Source organism: Chlorocebus sabaeus, chromosome 9, assembly GCF_047675955.1.
Source record: "Chlorocebus sabaeus isolate Y175 chromosome 9, mChlSab1.0.hap1, whole genome shotgun sequence".
NCBI classification, from domain to species: domain Eukaryota; kingdom Metazoa; phylum Chordata; class Mammalia; order Primates; family Cercopithecidae; genus Chlorocebus; species Chlorocebus sabaeus.
In genome coordinates, this window is record NC_132912.1 from 128,674,284 (window position 1) to 128,689,551 (window position 15,268).

Below are 15,268 nucleotides of genomic sequence, written 5' to 3' on the forward strand. Positions count from 1 at the left end.
GATCACATGCAGGGCCTCCAGGTCCACAGAAAACAAGGGAGTCACCGCTCAAGCCAGAAACCAGTAAGCGGGGGCAATCCCTCCACGCAGCTTTGACACTTAGTGCAGGCTTACATGAATGACCACTCTCTGAACCCAGAGAGGAGGGAAATGTTGGTTCCGTATATTCATGAAGAAGATCTGGTTAGGCAGTATGTGGAGAGAAAGTAATCGTCAGCAGAACATAACTCCTTCCACCATGTAATACAACCGAACATTCACACATGTTCTGTTCAAAAAACATGGAGGAACTCACAGTTTCTTGGGAGGGCAGGGTTCTGTTTGTTTAATGGAGATGGAGGAATGGTCTCTGAGGATACTCCCTGTCTGAGGTCTGGTGCGGAGGAGACACTAAATTTGCAGAATGGGGACAACATAGGGTGAAAACCTCTCCTTTAATTATCTGATGAAGTGGAGCACAAGCCCCCTGCTGGGCAAGCCTGTCAAAGCTACCTCCCTCCTACATTCATAACGAGTCCCAAATAGTCTTCCCATTGTATTTCCTTCCCCAAACATATATAGCTTATACATGACAAAATGATCCTTGTAAAGCAATAAACCTGGGTTTCTGACTTCCAAGAATAACGTTATTTTAAAGACAAAGTGTATACTGGCCAGAAGGTATGTAAAGCATTTGCAGTGGTAAAGAGCTAAAAACCTCAGACTTTGGGCCATTGGGCTTGGAGACAGAACCATCAGAAAAAAATTCAAATGGGAATGTCTGGTGAGACCACAGGGCGTCCCAACAGCTGCAGGATGAGGGCAACCCCAATGCCCTGGCTCACCCCAGTGCTGGGAGGAAAGTCCTGGTTTGGAATTCCTGGTTTGGAAAGTCCCGGTTGAAAATGTTTCTCCATAAAAGAGGTAGGCTTGCCTCTGCAGAGATATTTTACACACCCACCTTTCCTGTGTGCAATTTGCTTTTAAACAGTTCCTAAAATACTGTGGGATATATAAAATTATAAATACAGCTAGAGTAAAACCAGAGTTAAATCTAAAAAGCATTAAAGGAAAGGATCTATCTTCACAAAGTCTGATAAAAGTAGTGACTTCCTGGGGAATCATTAACAAGGGGAACCAGCTCCCGATGCCCTTGGCTTACCATGACAATTCCCCCAGACTGTTCCGCCGTGCACATGCTCATGATTGGGGCCATGCCGATGATGGTCCCTTGGAAATAAACCCCACTAGGAAATAAAAGAGAGGACTTTCTTTAATCAAATTAGAATGGGGGCATTCTCTAATATTTAAAAATTCTGTTGGATATTCCTGCAATAAAATATGCAAAAATAAAAACAGCTGTATGAGGGTATATTCACATGTGATTTTATCTTTTTTCCCTGAAAATTTTATTTCTGCAGTTGCATCATGTTTCCATCATCTTTTAGAGTTTTGTTTTCAAGACTCAGACGACAACCAGTTATTACTTTTGTACTTATGAGTTGTAATCTGCCTATTTCCTAATGGACTGTAGGAAGCTGCTCCATTTAAACAATGTCTGCTGATGGAAAGGCTGAAAATAGTCACAGAGAATCACTGTTAACTAAAAAAAATGCATTAGATGGTTTACTAGATTTTCCCTGTAGCTTAACTGCTTTCCTGGATAACTTACTACAGTTCCGCCAGACACCAAAACTCCTTCGAAATGTCCTGCGGAGATAGCTTGCAAAATTGAAATTGGCAGGAAAATTATCAACCCTGGAGCCAGTGTAGAACAAGTGAGCACCCGCAAAACCTTGGCACCTAGGCAGGAAGCTTCTGGAAGGGGACTTCATGGCTTCAATGCAGTTGTCCTTCTATCTGGAATCTTAACCTGATCATGACTCTAATGACACCAAGGGTCTGTTGAACACAAGTGCTGTTAATTCCAACCTCATGCGTGAAAAAGAAAACGTTGTATTTGTTGAATTTCCTTTAAAGGAGTCAAATGACTTACCAATACTCTTGGCCATGTATGTATACAGATATATTGTTTGAAAAGTTAGATATTTTAGTTATGGTCAATTGAACAGAAAGTGGTAAGTATATATAGAACCTTCTCCCTCCCTCCCTTCCTCTCTTCCTCCCTCCCTCCCTGCCTCTCTATCTACCTATCCCACTATACTTATATTTACAGTAGTAGAAATTTCCGCCTTTATTTACATCTATGTAGACTACATGAACAGATACAATTATACACGTATATAAATAATAAGGTTACATAAGATGATAATTTATTTCCAGATGTTCAAGTTGGACAGACTCCATTTGGGAAAAATATCAAAACACTCTGACTCGAAATACACAAAATGTACTTTTAGTAGTTCAAGACTAATCAATGCATAAAACGTGAGGCAACCACAAATATCCAAGGGTGGGGGCAGGGGGGACCCCTGTGAAAACGGCCAAAGTAAATTATCAAGGAATGCCAACAGCCTCAGTTCAGACGTAGGCATTTTCTAAAGTGACAATGGGGTAGGACTGGTTTTTTAACTTTCCACAAATGTTCAATAGCTACCTTGGGTTTGTCAAGGGAGAGAGTCTCTGTCCCAGAAGGTGTCCTTTTCTGTGCTATAAGCCACATGACGACAAAAGAATAGTGGCACAAAGTATTTAAAGATTTAAATAAAAATTTGTCGCTTCTCTGGAAACCATCATTCTGAGCAAACTATTGCAAGGACAGAAGACCAAAAACCGCATGTTCTCACTCATAGGTGGGAATTGAACAGTGAGAACACTTGGACACAGGGTGGGGAACATCATACACCGGGGACTGTCATGGGGTGGGGGGAGGGGGAAGGGATAGCATTAGGTATACATTAGGAGATATAACTAATGTAAATGACGAGTTAATGGGTGCAGCACACCAACATGGCACATGTATACATATGTAACAAATCTGCACGTTGTGCACATGTACCCTAGAACTTAAAGTATAATAAAAAAAAAATTGTCGCTTCTAGAAACATCTACTTCATACCTATTTAGATTGTTGTAAGATTGTTCCTTTTAAGTATAAAGGCATCTGCAACATCCCACCAATTTTTGTGCTATAGTTATAATAGAGCTATGCTTAGTTTATCATCTTCTAGTTGATTACACTGAAACTGTCCTCTTTCTTCTTGTCTCTCAGTAGAGTGGAGAGTTCTGAGAGCAGGGAGATTTACAGTGTTGGTCACCACGGTGTTCAAAGCCCCCGAAACACTGTTTGGTTCCTAACAGGTACTCGATGCATATTGGTTGAAAGAGGGAACACAAGGTAAATGTGCTATACTTCCTGATAGTCTCTCATCTAGAAAACCAAAGAGTCACAGCCACAACAGGAGGAGGAGTGAAGTCTTTTTTCCCTCCAGGAATCTGACAATATTCACCCAAAGTACTGTCCTTAGATCTTGTGTAAACATGCATTTTCCACTAATAATGATGAATCTTTAAAAACAGGCTACTTGGTCAGGCGTGGTGGCTCATGCCTGTAATCCCAGCACTTTGGGAGGCCGAGGCGGGTGGATCACGAGGTCAGGAGATCGAGACCATCCTGGCCAACATGGTGAAACCCTGTCTCTACCAAAAAAAAAAAAAAAAAAAAAAAAAAAATTAGCTGGGCGTGGTGGCACTTGCCTGTAATCCCAGCTACTCGGGAGGCTGAGGCAGGAGAATCGCTTAAACCAGGGAGTTGGAGGTTGCAGTGAGCCGAGATCACGCCACTGCACTCCAGCCTGGTGACAGAGAAAGACTCCATCTCAAAAACAAACAAACAAAAAACAAAACAAAAAAATAGGCTACTCAGAACAACTTTACATCACAGCTAAAATCAGAAAAATTGGTACAGAATAAAATGTCCAGGTTCTGGAAGAAGGAAATGAAAATTCTGTAGAGGGACAGGTTTCCCAGGGTGTTCAGAGGGAGACTTTTCTAACAGACTTTCAGTTTCAGGTGAGGGTGGCATCTACCCCCCTGGTGTGAGCTGAGAAGCCCCTTGTACAAGGCAGTGTGCTCTGCAGAAAGGTGGCAGCTCCCAGGGCTGTACAGGTGAAACTAAGGGCTTTGCTGAGGGCACTCTTGTTTCTAAGCAGACAGAAGACGGAACTCTTTACCTGACAAGCTGCGCGTTGTCATGGGATTTGCGAGGTAGAAGCTTCATTTTCCTCCAGTCCAGAAATTCATGGAGGCTGGTGAACGGGTCCTGACTTATAGAGCATTTGTCGATGTCATTCCACACTTCCACGCCTACCAACACAACCCGAATGTTCAGTGGTCTGTAAAACTGGGCGAAACAGGCAAAACTGGCATTGGAGTTGGGATCACGTTAATGAAAACTTGAAATGAAAATTAGAACAGATTTGCGTTATTTGAGGTTCACTGACACAGGTGAGAAAAATATCTCTGTGCTTTTTGGTTCCTGTGGTGTTGGAATTTAAGAAATATTTGCAGTGCCTAATGCAAAGTGATGCGTTAACTAGGTTCTCGAAGGTTGACCAATTAGATGCTGAAGTGATTAGCTTTGTACTGTCTGCTCTCATTTGTATGGAAGCACTCATTTCAAATGATTCATTGGTGATTTAAAATGTGCATACAGATGTATATTGTAGCTAAAGATGGCCAGTGAATATCCACTGCGAGTGAAACAATAAGTGAATTAGGATCTTTCAGATGCTTCTGCCAAGGACAATAACTTGTTCATTTTGAGCAAAATGTTCTGCTTGTGAGTTACTGAAAATGAATCTGTATTAATTTTTCAGCAAAGTCTCAGCCTTGGCCAACACTATCATATTCTGTCACCTATAATCAACGTAGAAGGTTTTAATGAAATGAAGAAGTCAGTATCTTTCAGAATAACAAAGGCATAAACAGAGTCCTTCTTCAGGAACATTAATGACTGTCCTCCCAACAGCCAGAAGTTAGCTCATCAGCACTGTCATGGAAAGATCTGTTAAATGAAGTTCCTCTTTTACGGGCCTGTGAAACAAAGCAGCTGGCACACTACTGAAAGCAAGACTTCTCACTCCCCTGCCTGCCCCCACCATCTTTGGGTGTTCCTGACTTCAGCCTACAGCTCATACCTGACTACACCTACAGGCAGGTCATCCTGGGTCAGAGCAGAGAAAAGCAACTCCTCCAGGGACTAAGGGATGGCTTTGTCTCATAGGAGTTCAGAGGGCCAGCATGAGTGGTCAGGGTAAAGGTATGACCTACCCACTGTCCTCATAGGCATCACATAGACAAGGAGATGGCTTTGTACTCATGGCTGAGGGGGCGAGGACATGGTGTCACCTGATTGGCTGTCAAATCTTTCAATGCCCGTGGTGTATGAGGCAGCACACAGGGAGAAAGCCCTCATCTTCTGAGATCCCAGGTAGCCAAGGAGAAAAGGGTGGCTAGTGATAGCAACCAAAGCCAAGCACCAGATAAAAGCAGGTCCTATTCTAAGTTGCTAGAAGCATCTGGCCAATAACAAAACTTATAGAAGTTCTGCATTTGCTAGTTAGGCACCATTCCAACATGGTGAACTAAAGTACAAGAAAATCCTCAAAGTTGAACATCTGACCCTAGATTCTAACCCACATAAGGCAAGCTCAGCTTTTCCCTTGCTGGTCCCCACAGTCATCTGGTGAGCATTGGGTTAGCAGGAGAATATGACCGGGGTACAAACTGCATTGCAGAATATATGCGGATTGCATTGGTCCAACTTGGTTTCAAACAGATCACAATTACAGACATTACATTAATGAGTTAACGAGACAATTACATGACTACAACACAGTCCAACAGTTTGTTTTCAATCAAGAATTGCATGACCCACGCCATCTACCTGCAAACTCCCAGCCCAGGCTTCCGGGGCAAAAATAAGTTCCTGGCTGGCTCTGGAACTCTCAGTGCACATGTTTGGCTGCTGTTCACTGAGAGATTACATTTTCAGTTCTATTATATACAAAGGTAACAGTGATCAGAAAGCAGAAACGGAGGTGATCCAATGCTGATGCGTGTACCAGCTTGCTAAGAGACGTCCTCGGAGTCAGACACCTTGCGTGGGCTCAGGGTTGTCATCTGGGAAGAAGACACTAGGTTTGCCTCCCAGGAGTGTTGCATGGAGGCAGTAATGAAGGTGTGCAAAGGACTAATTGTCATCATTCCTCAGTGCTAGGTTTGCTCTTCCTAATCAAGGAGCTTTTCATGATAATGATGGGTTTTGCATTTCCACCTACTAGGCCTTTCAAACCACATCCTTAGAACAGATTTCATACTTAGTAGTAATATAACAGACAATCTCCCCTCTCCAAAATTAGTGCCATTGTTTGACTGTTATATACGCTAAACTCACATCAAGTCATCATACATGATGCCTTTACTGCCTGCTCTGAAAGTTCTTTCCAGGGCTGCTGACGGGTTCCTTTTGATTCTTCCTAATAACCACCACCACAGCTAATGTTTAGTGAGCATTACTGCATCACAGACATGATGCCACGGTGGTTTCTGTGCTGTGGCTTAATCCTGAAAATAACTCCATGAGTTTAGAATTATTATTATTTCTATTTTATAGTCAAAGACAAGGAGGCTTGGAGAAGTCAGGTGACTTAAGATTGTGACTCCATGGCTGGGGTTGGAACACAGGCCAGCTAACCCTGATGCTCATGTTTGAAACCACTAGGTAACACTGCTGTCTTCTGTGAGCGCTAAGACTCCCTCCCAAGATGGCCCACTGTGACCCCAGGCCCAGAGAGAAGCTCACGGCCCTCTGCAGTACAAATGGAGCTTGGCAGCCGCCTGCCTGACTTACAAAGCCCAGAACATATGTGGACATATGTCAGAGACCCAGCTGAAGTGATTCACCTGTTTACACAACAGTAACAAATATTTGCTTGCCTCTTGCTGTGGGCTGGGCCGGCAGTGGCAGAGACAGCAAAGATTAGGATGCCCTCGCCCCTGCTACCCAAATGCTCAGAGGTCACCAGGAGCTTAGGGCATGGCACACTGAGCTGTCAGTTCAGTTAACTCCAATAGAGTGAAATGCCAAGCAGTGGTGCATATAGGAAGTCCAGGGACACTGCACTGGAAGCTTTCAGGAAGAAACAGTGAGGCAGAATCCCCTGGGGTCTAATGAGGGAAACTGCATCTTTCAGGCAACTGGTTTGGGACAGGAGGGAAAGAAAACTGTCACATGAGTGAAAATACCCTAAGAAATTAAATATACAGAGGCTGGGCATGGTGGCTTATGCCTGTAATCCCAGCACTTTGGGAAGTTGAGGCAGGCAGATCACTTGAGGTGAGGAGTTTGAGGCCAGCCTGTCCAACATAGTGAAACTTCATCTCTACTAAAAATACAAAAATTAGTCAGGCCTGGTGGTGGGCACCTGTAATCCTAGCTACTCGGGAAGCTGAGGCAGGAGAATCGCTTGAACCTGGGAGATGGAGGTTGCAGTAAGCCAAGATGGCGCCACTGCACTCCAGCCTTGGGGATAGAGCAAGACTCTGTCAAAAAAAAAAAAAAAAAAAAAAAAAAAAAAAAAAAAAAAAAGAAAGAAAGAAAAAAGAAATTAAATACATAGGCAATGAGTCCTTTCAGAAGCAGTTCCCTGAATTTGCAGCTGACACTAGCTTCCTAATGAATAAGGAGGACAGACTGGAGGCGAAGGGTGGAAGATGCAAACCCCACGATAGCTCCATTGGCAGGTGCATTCCCCGGGCTCCTGTGGGAATGTAATGAGGACCCAGGGAAAATTCTCAGCATCTGGCCTGGAAGCATGAGTGTCAAACATGCCTTCTGTGTTTTGCTTATGGGGGACTTTCCTGAACATTCCAGAATGTCACCTTCGTCACTAAACCACTCTTCTGCCTTCTAGTCTGAGATGTCCTCTTTCTCCACGCAGCCAGCAGTTATTAATTTAGAATGGTCCAGGAGAGCCAAGACTTTAGCAAATGAGGAAGTTGCCACTGGCACAGTCATTGTTTTCTGGGATAAGACACTTTCATTTGTAGAGTTGAAAAACTGAAATTGAGAATTGTGTAACAGAGTTGGGAGTCATCTGTTAATAGACTTGGAAGCACCAAGTCTCCCAGGGTGTCTGGGTATCTCCTCCAAGGTCTTTGGTATCTGCTGGGGATGGACAGGGATGCCAGGGCCAGGGGTAGCTGTGTGCTCAGCAAATCAGCTCTCTCCCTGCCAGAAACACAAGGACAGCCAGGCTGGCAAACTCCATGCAGTCCGTCAGGACTTTTCCAAGGCACAATGTTTTCTAATTACCAGTACGAGTTATTAACAAACCCCCAATTGCTCATTTTTGGTTTTGCAAACTGAAGCAAGATATAACCTAGAATAAATGTAAAGAAATACAAACACAGAGGACCCAAACACATCCCTTTTTAAAAATGGGGCTTCAGCAATTTTCAGTTTGGGTTTAATATAGTTTATCATTTCCTTTTGCTCCCGAGGTCTAAGAAGAACTCGCGTTCTCTCCTCATTGGACAGTCTGAGGATAGCCCGAGGCCTTCCGGGCAACAATCCAACTCTCTCGCCTCGGAATGGCACCTGCGCTCCCAGCTCAGACACCTAAGCCTTCCGCCCTCCAGGCCAGTGTGGCTCAGTCCTGCTTCATGTTAGGATAACTGGAGGACCCTGGAGAATATCTGTACCCAGGCCCCGCGCCAGGTCAATCAAATCAGAATCCCTGGGCCCAGGTGTGGGAATCAGTATTTCTAAAAGTAAACATATAAACAAATAGACAAACAAACTCCCCTCCAGGCATTCTAATGTCCAGCCTAGACCGAGGTCCAGTTCTAACTGCCACGCTATCTTTGATGTCTCCTCTAAGATCCACCCTTCATCCCCTTGCCAGGACTCGCCTTTCACCAGGATTCTCCTGCACCTGGGCTTTGGGATAAAGTTGAATCTGCAAAGAGTAACTACTGAAAACACATCAACAGGCAGGGGTTGCCAGGGAGTTTGACCTACTTCAAAGGTGGACAAGGGCAATACCATCCCAGGATATCAATGGCCATGTGGGTTTTTCTGACTTCCAGAAAGTTCCATGCAGCCATAGCCTCTCTCTGAGTGGCAAGCCCACATCTCTGACTGCTCAGAGTACCCTTCAGAACTCCTCTTCCTGCTCCTGCTTTCCTTGGGTATGAAGCATCGTCTACCTGCCTCTCCACTCCAACGAAACTGGGGGTCACATGGTCCCCCACTCGCCCTCAGCCTCTGCTTGGTCGTCATGAGGTCCTGACTCACAGCAGGTGGAGTAGAGTCAAAGCCAAGAACCCTTGCCGCTGGGGTTCAGCAAGACTAGCACTCATCCCTCGTCCTGCAAATGACTAACCTCTGCCCATCTCAGCTTCCTCTGCTTTAAAAATAGGAACAATAGTACGTACCTGAGAGCATATGCAAAGCACTTAGAGCCTGACACACAGTAACTGGTAAAAATAGTAATCAGGAAACACATCCCTTCAAGCATCTCTCAATCCTCGTCCTTCTCACATCCCCACTTCCCCTGCCCTGGGTCATGTCAGGCCTTTATCACTTCTTTTTCTTCTTCTTCCTTTTTTGAGATGGAACCTCGCTCTGTCACCAGGCTGGAGTGCAATGGCGCGATCTCTGCTCACTGCAACCTCGGCTTCCCAGGTTCAAGCAATTCTCCTGCCTCAGCCTCCCGAGTAGCTGGGACTACAGGTGCCCACCACCATGCCCAGCTAATTTTTGTATTTTTAGTAGAGATGGGGTTTCACCATGTTGGCTAGGATGGTATCAATCTCTTGACCTCGTGATCCGCCCGCCTCGGCCTCCCAAAGTGCTAGGATTACAGGCGTGAGCCACTGCTCCCGGTCAGGCCCTTATCATTTCTATGCAATAGGCTTCTCTCAGCCCTATTTGTCTTTGGTTACTCCACCCTTCACACTAACTGCAGGGATATCTTTCTACCATCCTATGTGTCTCTCCCCTGCTTAAAAACATTCACCTAGCTCTCTATTCACTGCAGAATAACATCAAGATGGCTTCGTAGAACAGCCGGGGCCCTGAGCACTGTGAATCTTTGCAGCTTCATCTCCTCCTGCCCTAGCTCTGCATGCATGCATTTGCATACAATATGAGCATGCATGTACACAAACACACATACACGCATGCAGGGCACACACAGGTATGAACACACACATGAACACATATAGGAACACACATGCATGTACATGCACACGAAACGCATACATGTCCACATCACACATACTCCCTCTTCTGCTATGCTCATGGTGAAACTGAACTTACCTTTTAGGATCCTCTCCCTGCAGAGACTCCCTGGCCCCGGGAAGAAGTAAGCGATCCTCTTCTGCATCCCCATAAACCTCCATTCATAGCTCGGATCTAGTTCCTAATGCCTTGGACGTGCTATGTGGGTTGCGTGCCTGCTTCCCTACCAGCCTTGACGTTCTCAAGTGGAAGAACCACACCTGATTCATTCTGAATTATTGATGCAGAGTGCATACGGCCTTGCAACATGGAGCCGAATTTCTGGAAGGGCCTTTGCCTTCATTTTTCTGAAAACTTAGAAAATGCAATTCAAATCGAATAAGATGGCTTGGAAACAAGGCTAGAGTGAGGCACCCTCACAAACCACTGTGTGTAAAATCTGCTGTTTCAGAGGACCATGGCTGTGAAAGGCTCAGCCATGACCAGATCCCTTCTCACACTGTCCCCGCAGGCAAGAGACTCAGTATTCCTGAGAGACTATGGTTGCTTTAGGACAGCGGTTGCCATCCACATTGCACATGAGAATTGCTGGGGAGCTTCTGAAAATTCTGAGGTCTAACTTCCTCCCCTGCCCTGCCCCTTGAAAGCAGCAATGCTTTCAGAAGCTCCCAGGGCAACTCCAATAAGCGGGACTTGTAAGAAGCCTATTTTAGGCTGAGGGTCATCAGCATCAAACAGCCAACATCCTCTCCAGCAGGATGCATTGAGGAAGGACAGGTGGTTTACACAGAGAGCGTTGCCATTTTCTTTGCCGGCCCACAGTGTGAGGAGCGGTTAGTGAACAAGTACCCCAGGAATAGGACCCGGTTTCCAGGGGCTCCTCCAGCAAGGAAATCATCTTTGTGAAAGGTGAGTTTCTGACCTATTTGTTCTTAGCAAGGGATTTTCCAATAGCTGATTGAGCTGAAAGTCAACTCCTGTGTTCCAGGATGGTGAAGCCTGTGGATCCCTTAGAAATGCAAGCCCACCCTTAGGGTTACATTAGTACAGGCCTGCAATGATGGGGACAGATTGCAGGGGCCTGTGGGATCTGTCATCGGGAGACCTGGGAGAGGCCTGGCTCAGGAGCAATCCAAAGGCTCAAATGAACTCTGTAGGGGTTCTGGAGCTAGCTGGGAAGTCCAAAACACCCTCAGACTGGTATTCCACCTGACCAGAAGACAGCCTGGAGGAAGACATGTCCCCAAGGCCACCAAAGTCCAGACAGTTGTGGTCTGGCATCTCCTGAAGCTGCCCTAGGACCCAGGAATTAGACACTCAGAGGACAGGAAACAGTTCCAACCCAAGGCCCAGAGGCAGAATCTCGTCTCCTTGCTAAGTCAGATGAGGTCCCCCAATCTCATTTCCAAACATTTACATGATCTGAATGATTTAACTACCGAAAAAGAACTTACCTTGTCAACGTGATTAGCAATCTCTATTAATCGCTGCTTAACTTTTTCCAGATCTTTTCCTTGCCTCTGAAACTTAACAATTTTAAATGTCAGCATTAATACCAGCAAGAATATCAATCATGTCTCATCTTCCTGGCTCCTGGAAATGTGAAGTCTTGGGATTTTACAAACCACTGGGGACCCTCCACAGTTCATGGTGAAATGAGCTTGCATCCTGCTGAATAACTTTCCCGGCTGGGGACTCCCTGAAATTCCCTGAAATTTGCCTAAGCCAAGTGCTCTCAAGACAGCAACTTCTGCAATTTTCCAGCCTCATAAATGATGGAGGCAGTGACATGTTTTGGCAAAGAGGAAACAGACAACTAGAAGTCAGCCCAAAGCCATTTTTCATATCATCGACTTGATTTTAACTTCCTGAGAAATTTTCTTTGTATTTGTTTTTAAAAATTAAAAAGTAAAAGTAATAGAAGCTCATGGCAACTTGTCAAACAATCCAGAGGAGAATAGACAAAAAAAAAAAAAAAAAAAAAATCAACAAATTTCCCATTCCCCTCTCTAATCTGACCTTCCAGAATGGGAATAGTTTTCTGAAAAATAGTCAAGCCTATGTTTCATTCATATGTGTTGAAAGAGTCTATGAGAAAATATTACCCAATCACCCAATTCATGTATGCCAATGAGGCAGTAAGTAAATACAGAGAAGATAATCTTTAGAAAAACTAATTCAAAATTAATTTAAATAAAAAATGGATGTAGTATCAAGCCATAGCTCAGAGGGGAGGATTTTTCTGCTGTGTCTCTACAGTCTTCATTCATTCATTCATTTTGATTAATGACATATGCGATTTTTTTTTAATGTGCCATTTTAAAGACTAAACTTTTCCCCAAAATGTCTTAGAATATAATCTAAAGCCTTCTGTCATTCCCCTCAGTTAATTCTCCTCGTTTGGAGCGCTTAGCTATAGGGCAACTCTGTTTTTTTCCTGCAGGTTTTGCCATTAGTTTATAGATCAAATAAACTTTTAATATTGTATACTTTATAAAATCAGAAAACCATTGTTTCAATGGGTTGTTTCCACTGCTTTTAAGAGCACATAGGAAATGAGGTTCATTAAAGCAAGTAATAACTTGCAGAACATGTCCTTTTTCTTTTTTCTCTCAACAACCATACTGAGAAATTTCAAAAGGTTCTTACCTCTCGGTTGTCCGCCACGATCACCAGCTCCACATATTTGGTCGCCTTGAGGGTCTCCCTTTTATGCTGCCAAGAGTGAACATGCACTTAGTCTCTCTTAATGCCACTCTGGGGCTTCCGGAACACTGCCAGTGTCTCTCAGTCCAAACACTTTAGGTTGAGACTGTATACCCCCCATCCCCACCAGGCCCCCCATGCCTCCATTCCATCTAGAAGTTTACCCCAGCTCCAACCATCTCTTTGTAAAACCTTCTCAACGTGAGTGACCAGCTTCCATTTCCACTTGGAAAACCCTTAAAAAGGAGTTTAACCTTTCTGCTGAATCATGGATTATTGGAGCAGAAAAAGTCAAGACTGTTAAACAAAACAAGCACATAAACAAACAGAATCAATGCACTCTCTAGAACAGGAGCCAGTCAAAGGTCATGTATTTCAGACCACGTGTAGCACATTTGAAGCTCATTAGAGAAGATGATGGAGTTCAATGCATTGTGGCTGTTCCCTTTGTCTTTATGGTCTAAGTGTACCTGTTTTGAGACTTGAGAAAAGTGGAGGAGAATACATTTTGAACAGGAACCGTAAAATCATTTTTAAAATGATCATATAAAAATCTAATTAGAAGCAATGGAAGACTGGGGCGGTCTGGAGAAAAGGGAACGGTCAGACTAATGAACAGAGAAGTGAGAAAGGTATGAGGAGAAAAAAGGAGCAAAAAGAAAGAGAAAGAAATAAAGTTAAGAAAAAATAAGACTGCAATATGTCCCTGGAGAACAGGGATTTCGTAAGAGTGAAACAGTTGAGAGAACATGGAAAGTGGATATGGAAGTGGATGAATGGAGATGATTCAGGCAGCAGAAATAGGAACCCGGTCCCCCACAAAGGCGGCTCCTGAAGTGGGTCACATTTTAATCAAACTTCCTCAAAAAGCATTCGCACTCTTCTGCGGATTACTGGGAGAATTCCAAACGCATTTTTAAGAGAAATAAAGCCGTTTATGGAGGGTGGTCTCGAAAAGCAAACATTAAAAACAAAAAACAAAGCCTTCTGTTTCTGCCATAAAATGCAGTTGGAGGAAGTGGGGGTTGAGTTGGTCTTTGGTCCTGATGACTGATATTGCTGGTTTATGAGCTAACTACGCACACTGCTTCAAGGTAAAAACTTGCATGTTATAACCACTCTTTCAGACAAAAGCAAAAGAAAATCACGAAAGTATGCTTTGAGCCAGGTTTCCAGTCACATAATCCTGAGGGAAACATCTTTTATAAAACAAATCCTCATCAGTCCGGGATCTTCCAAACAGATTTTTACAAGAAAAATGTTTGTATTATAGCAGTGTTCCTTCTTGCTGCCCAGCTGTGCTAATTCACGAATTTAGGTGTTCCTAAAGATATCTGGAAACCTTATGGAAAAGGAAAAATAAAGTATCAGGAAAGGTACAATTTCTCATACGTTTAAACGTTACGAGAAGAAACTGTCAGGCTTTGTAAGTATACCTGTAGGCATGCTTTATGGGGATAACTATGCGTTACTTATAAAAGAAAAAACCTTTGCCCCCATGGTACCCACAGGTGCACACAAAATGAGTCACCTTCTGGACGTGTGAAGACCTTGCCCTTTTTCCTCATTGAGGCGTGAAAGAGGCAGAACCCTCTCTGTTGTCCACAATTCCCTGATTAACCATTAACAAATTTGGCTAATTATGCGGAAGAAAATAAAGCTCTAGAAATGAAAACCTAATCTCTTGTTGAAAAACTCATGGAAAGGAATCTGGTTGTTTAGACGTTTACACTTTTCAGCCTGCAGAGGGGTGACATAAACGACCATGGGATATTTCCAACTGGCTTAGGATCGCCATTCAGAAAATACACAATTCCAGATAATAAAAACAAACATGTGAACACAATTTTCCTGTCTCTGCAATTTTCAAAGAAGTCTACATTTTCTCACGAATTCAGAGAACTGCAAGCTCAGAGGGAAGCTTAACCACATAATAAAGAAAAGCACTGGGGGAGTCTTCGGCTCAGGGCAGAGGCTTATTCTACTGCTAGCTGCACACACAGAGAGAGGCTTACATTATCCCCACGTGATTCCCACCTATCTGGCTGTCCAGTTAAAAACAACAACAACAACAACAACAAAGAATCATGTTTTTAAATTTGTGATATAGAGAGCAACATTTGAAACTGGTTGCTGAAGACATGGAACCAACCCAAATGCCCGTCACTGATAGACTGGATAAAGAAAATGTGGTCCACATACACCATGGAATACTATGCTGCCATAAAAAGGAATGAGATCATGTCCTTTGCAGGGACATGGATGAAGCTGGAGGCCATTATCCTCAGCACACTAACACAGGAACAGAGAACCAAGTGGGAGTTGAACAATAAAAACACATGGACACAGGGAGGGGAACATCACACACCAGGG

At 43.9% G+C, this 15,268-nt stretch overlaps 1 protein-coding gene across 1 annotated transcript in view; it reads right to left on the bottom strand.

Annotated features, from left to right (window-relative positions):
• The window catches only part of ADAM12 (ADAM metallopeptidase domain 12), a 373,095-nt gene that overhangs the window by 85,993 nt on the left and 271,834 nt on the right, over positions 1-15,268 (bottom strand). The window contains exons 7-10 of the mRNA XM_007964392.3: positions 12,839-12,904; positions 11,644-11,715; positions 4,113-4,282; positions 1,142-1,226 (exon numbers count right to left, since the gene is read on the bottom strand). Of these exons, the coding sequence (XP_007962583.3) occupies positions 1,142-1,226; positions 4,113-4,282; positions 11,644-11,715; positions 12,839-12,904 (393 nt within the window). The remainder of the gene's footprint in view (positions 1-1,141; positions 1,227-4,112; positions 4,283-11,643; positions 11,716-12,838; positions 12,905-15,268) is intronic.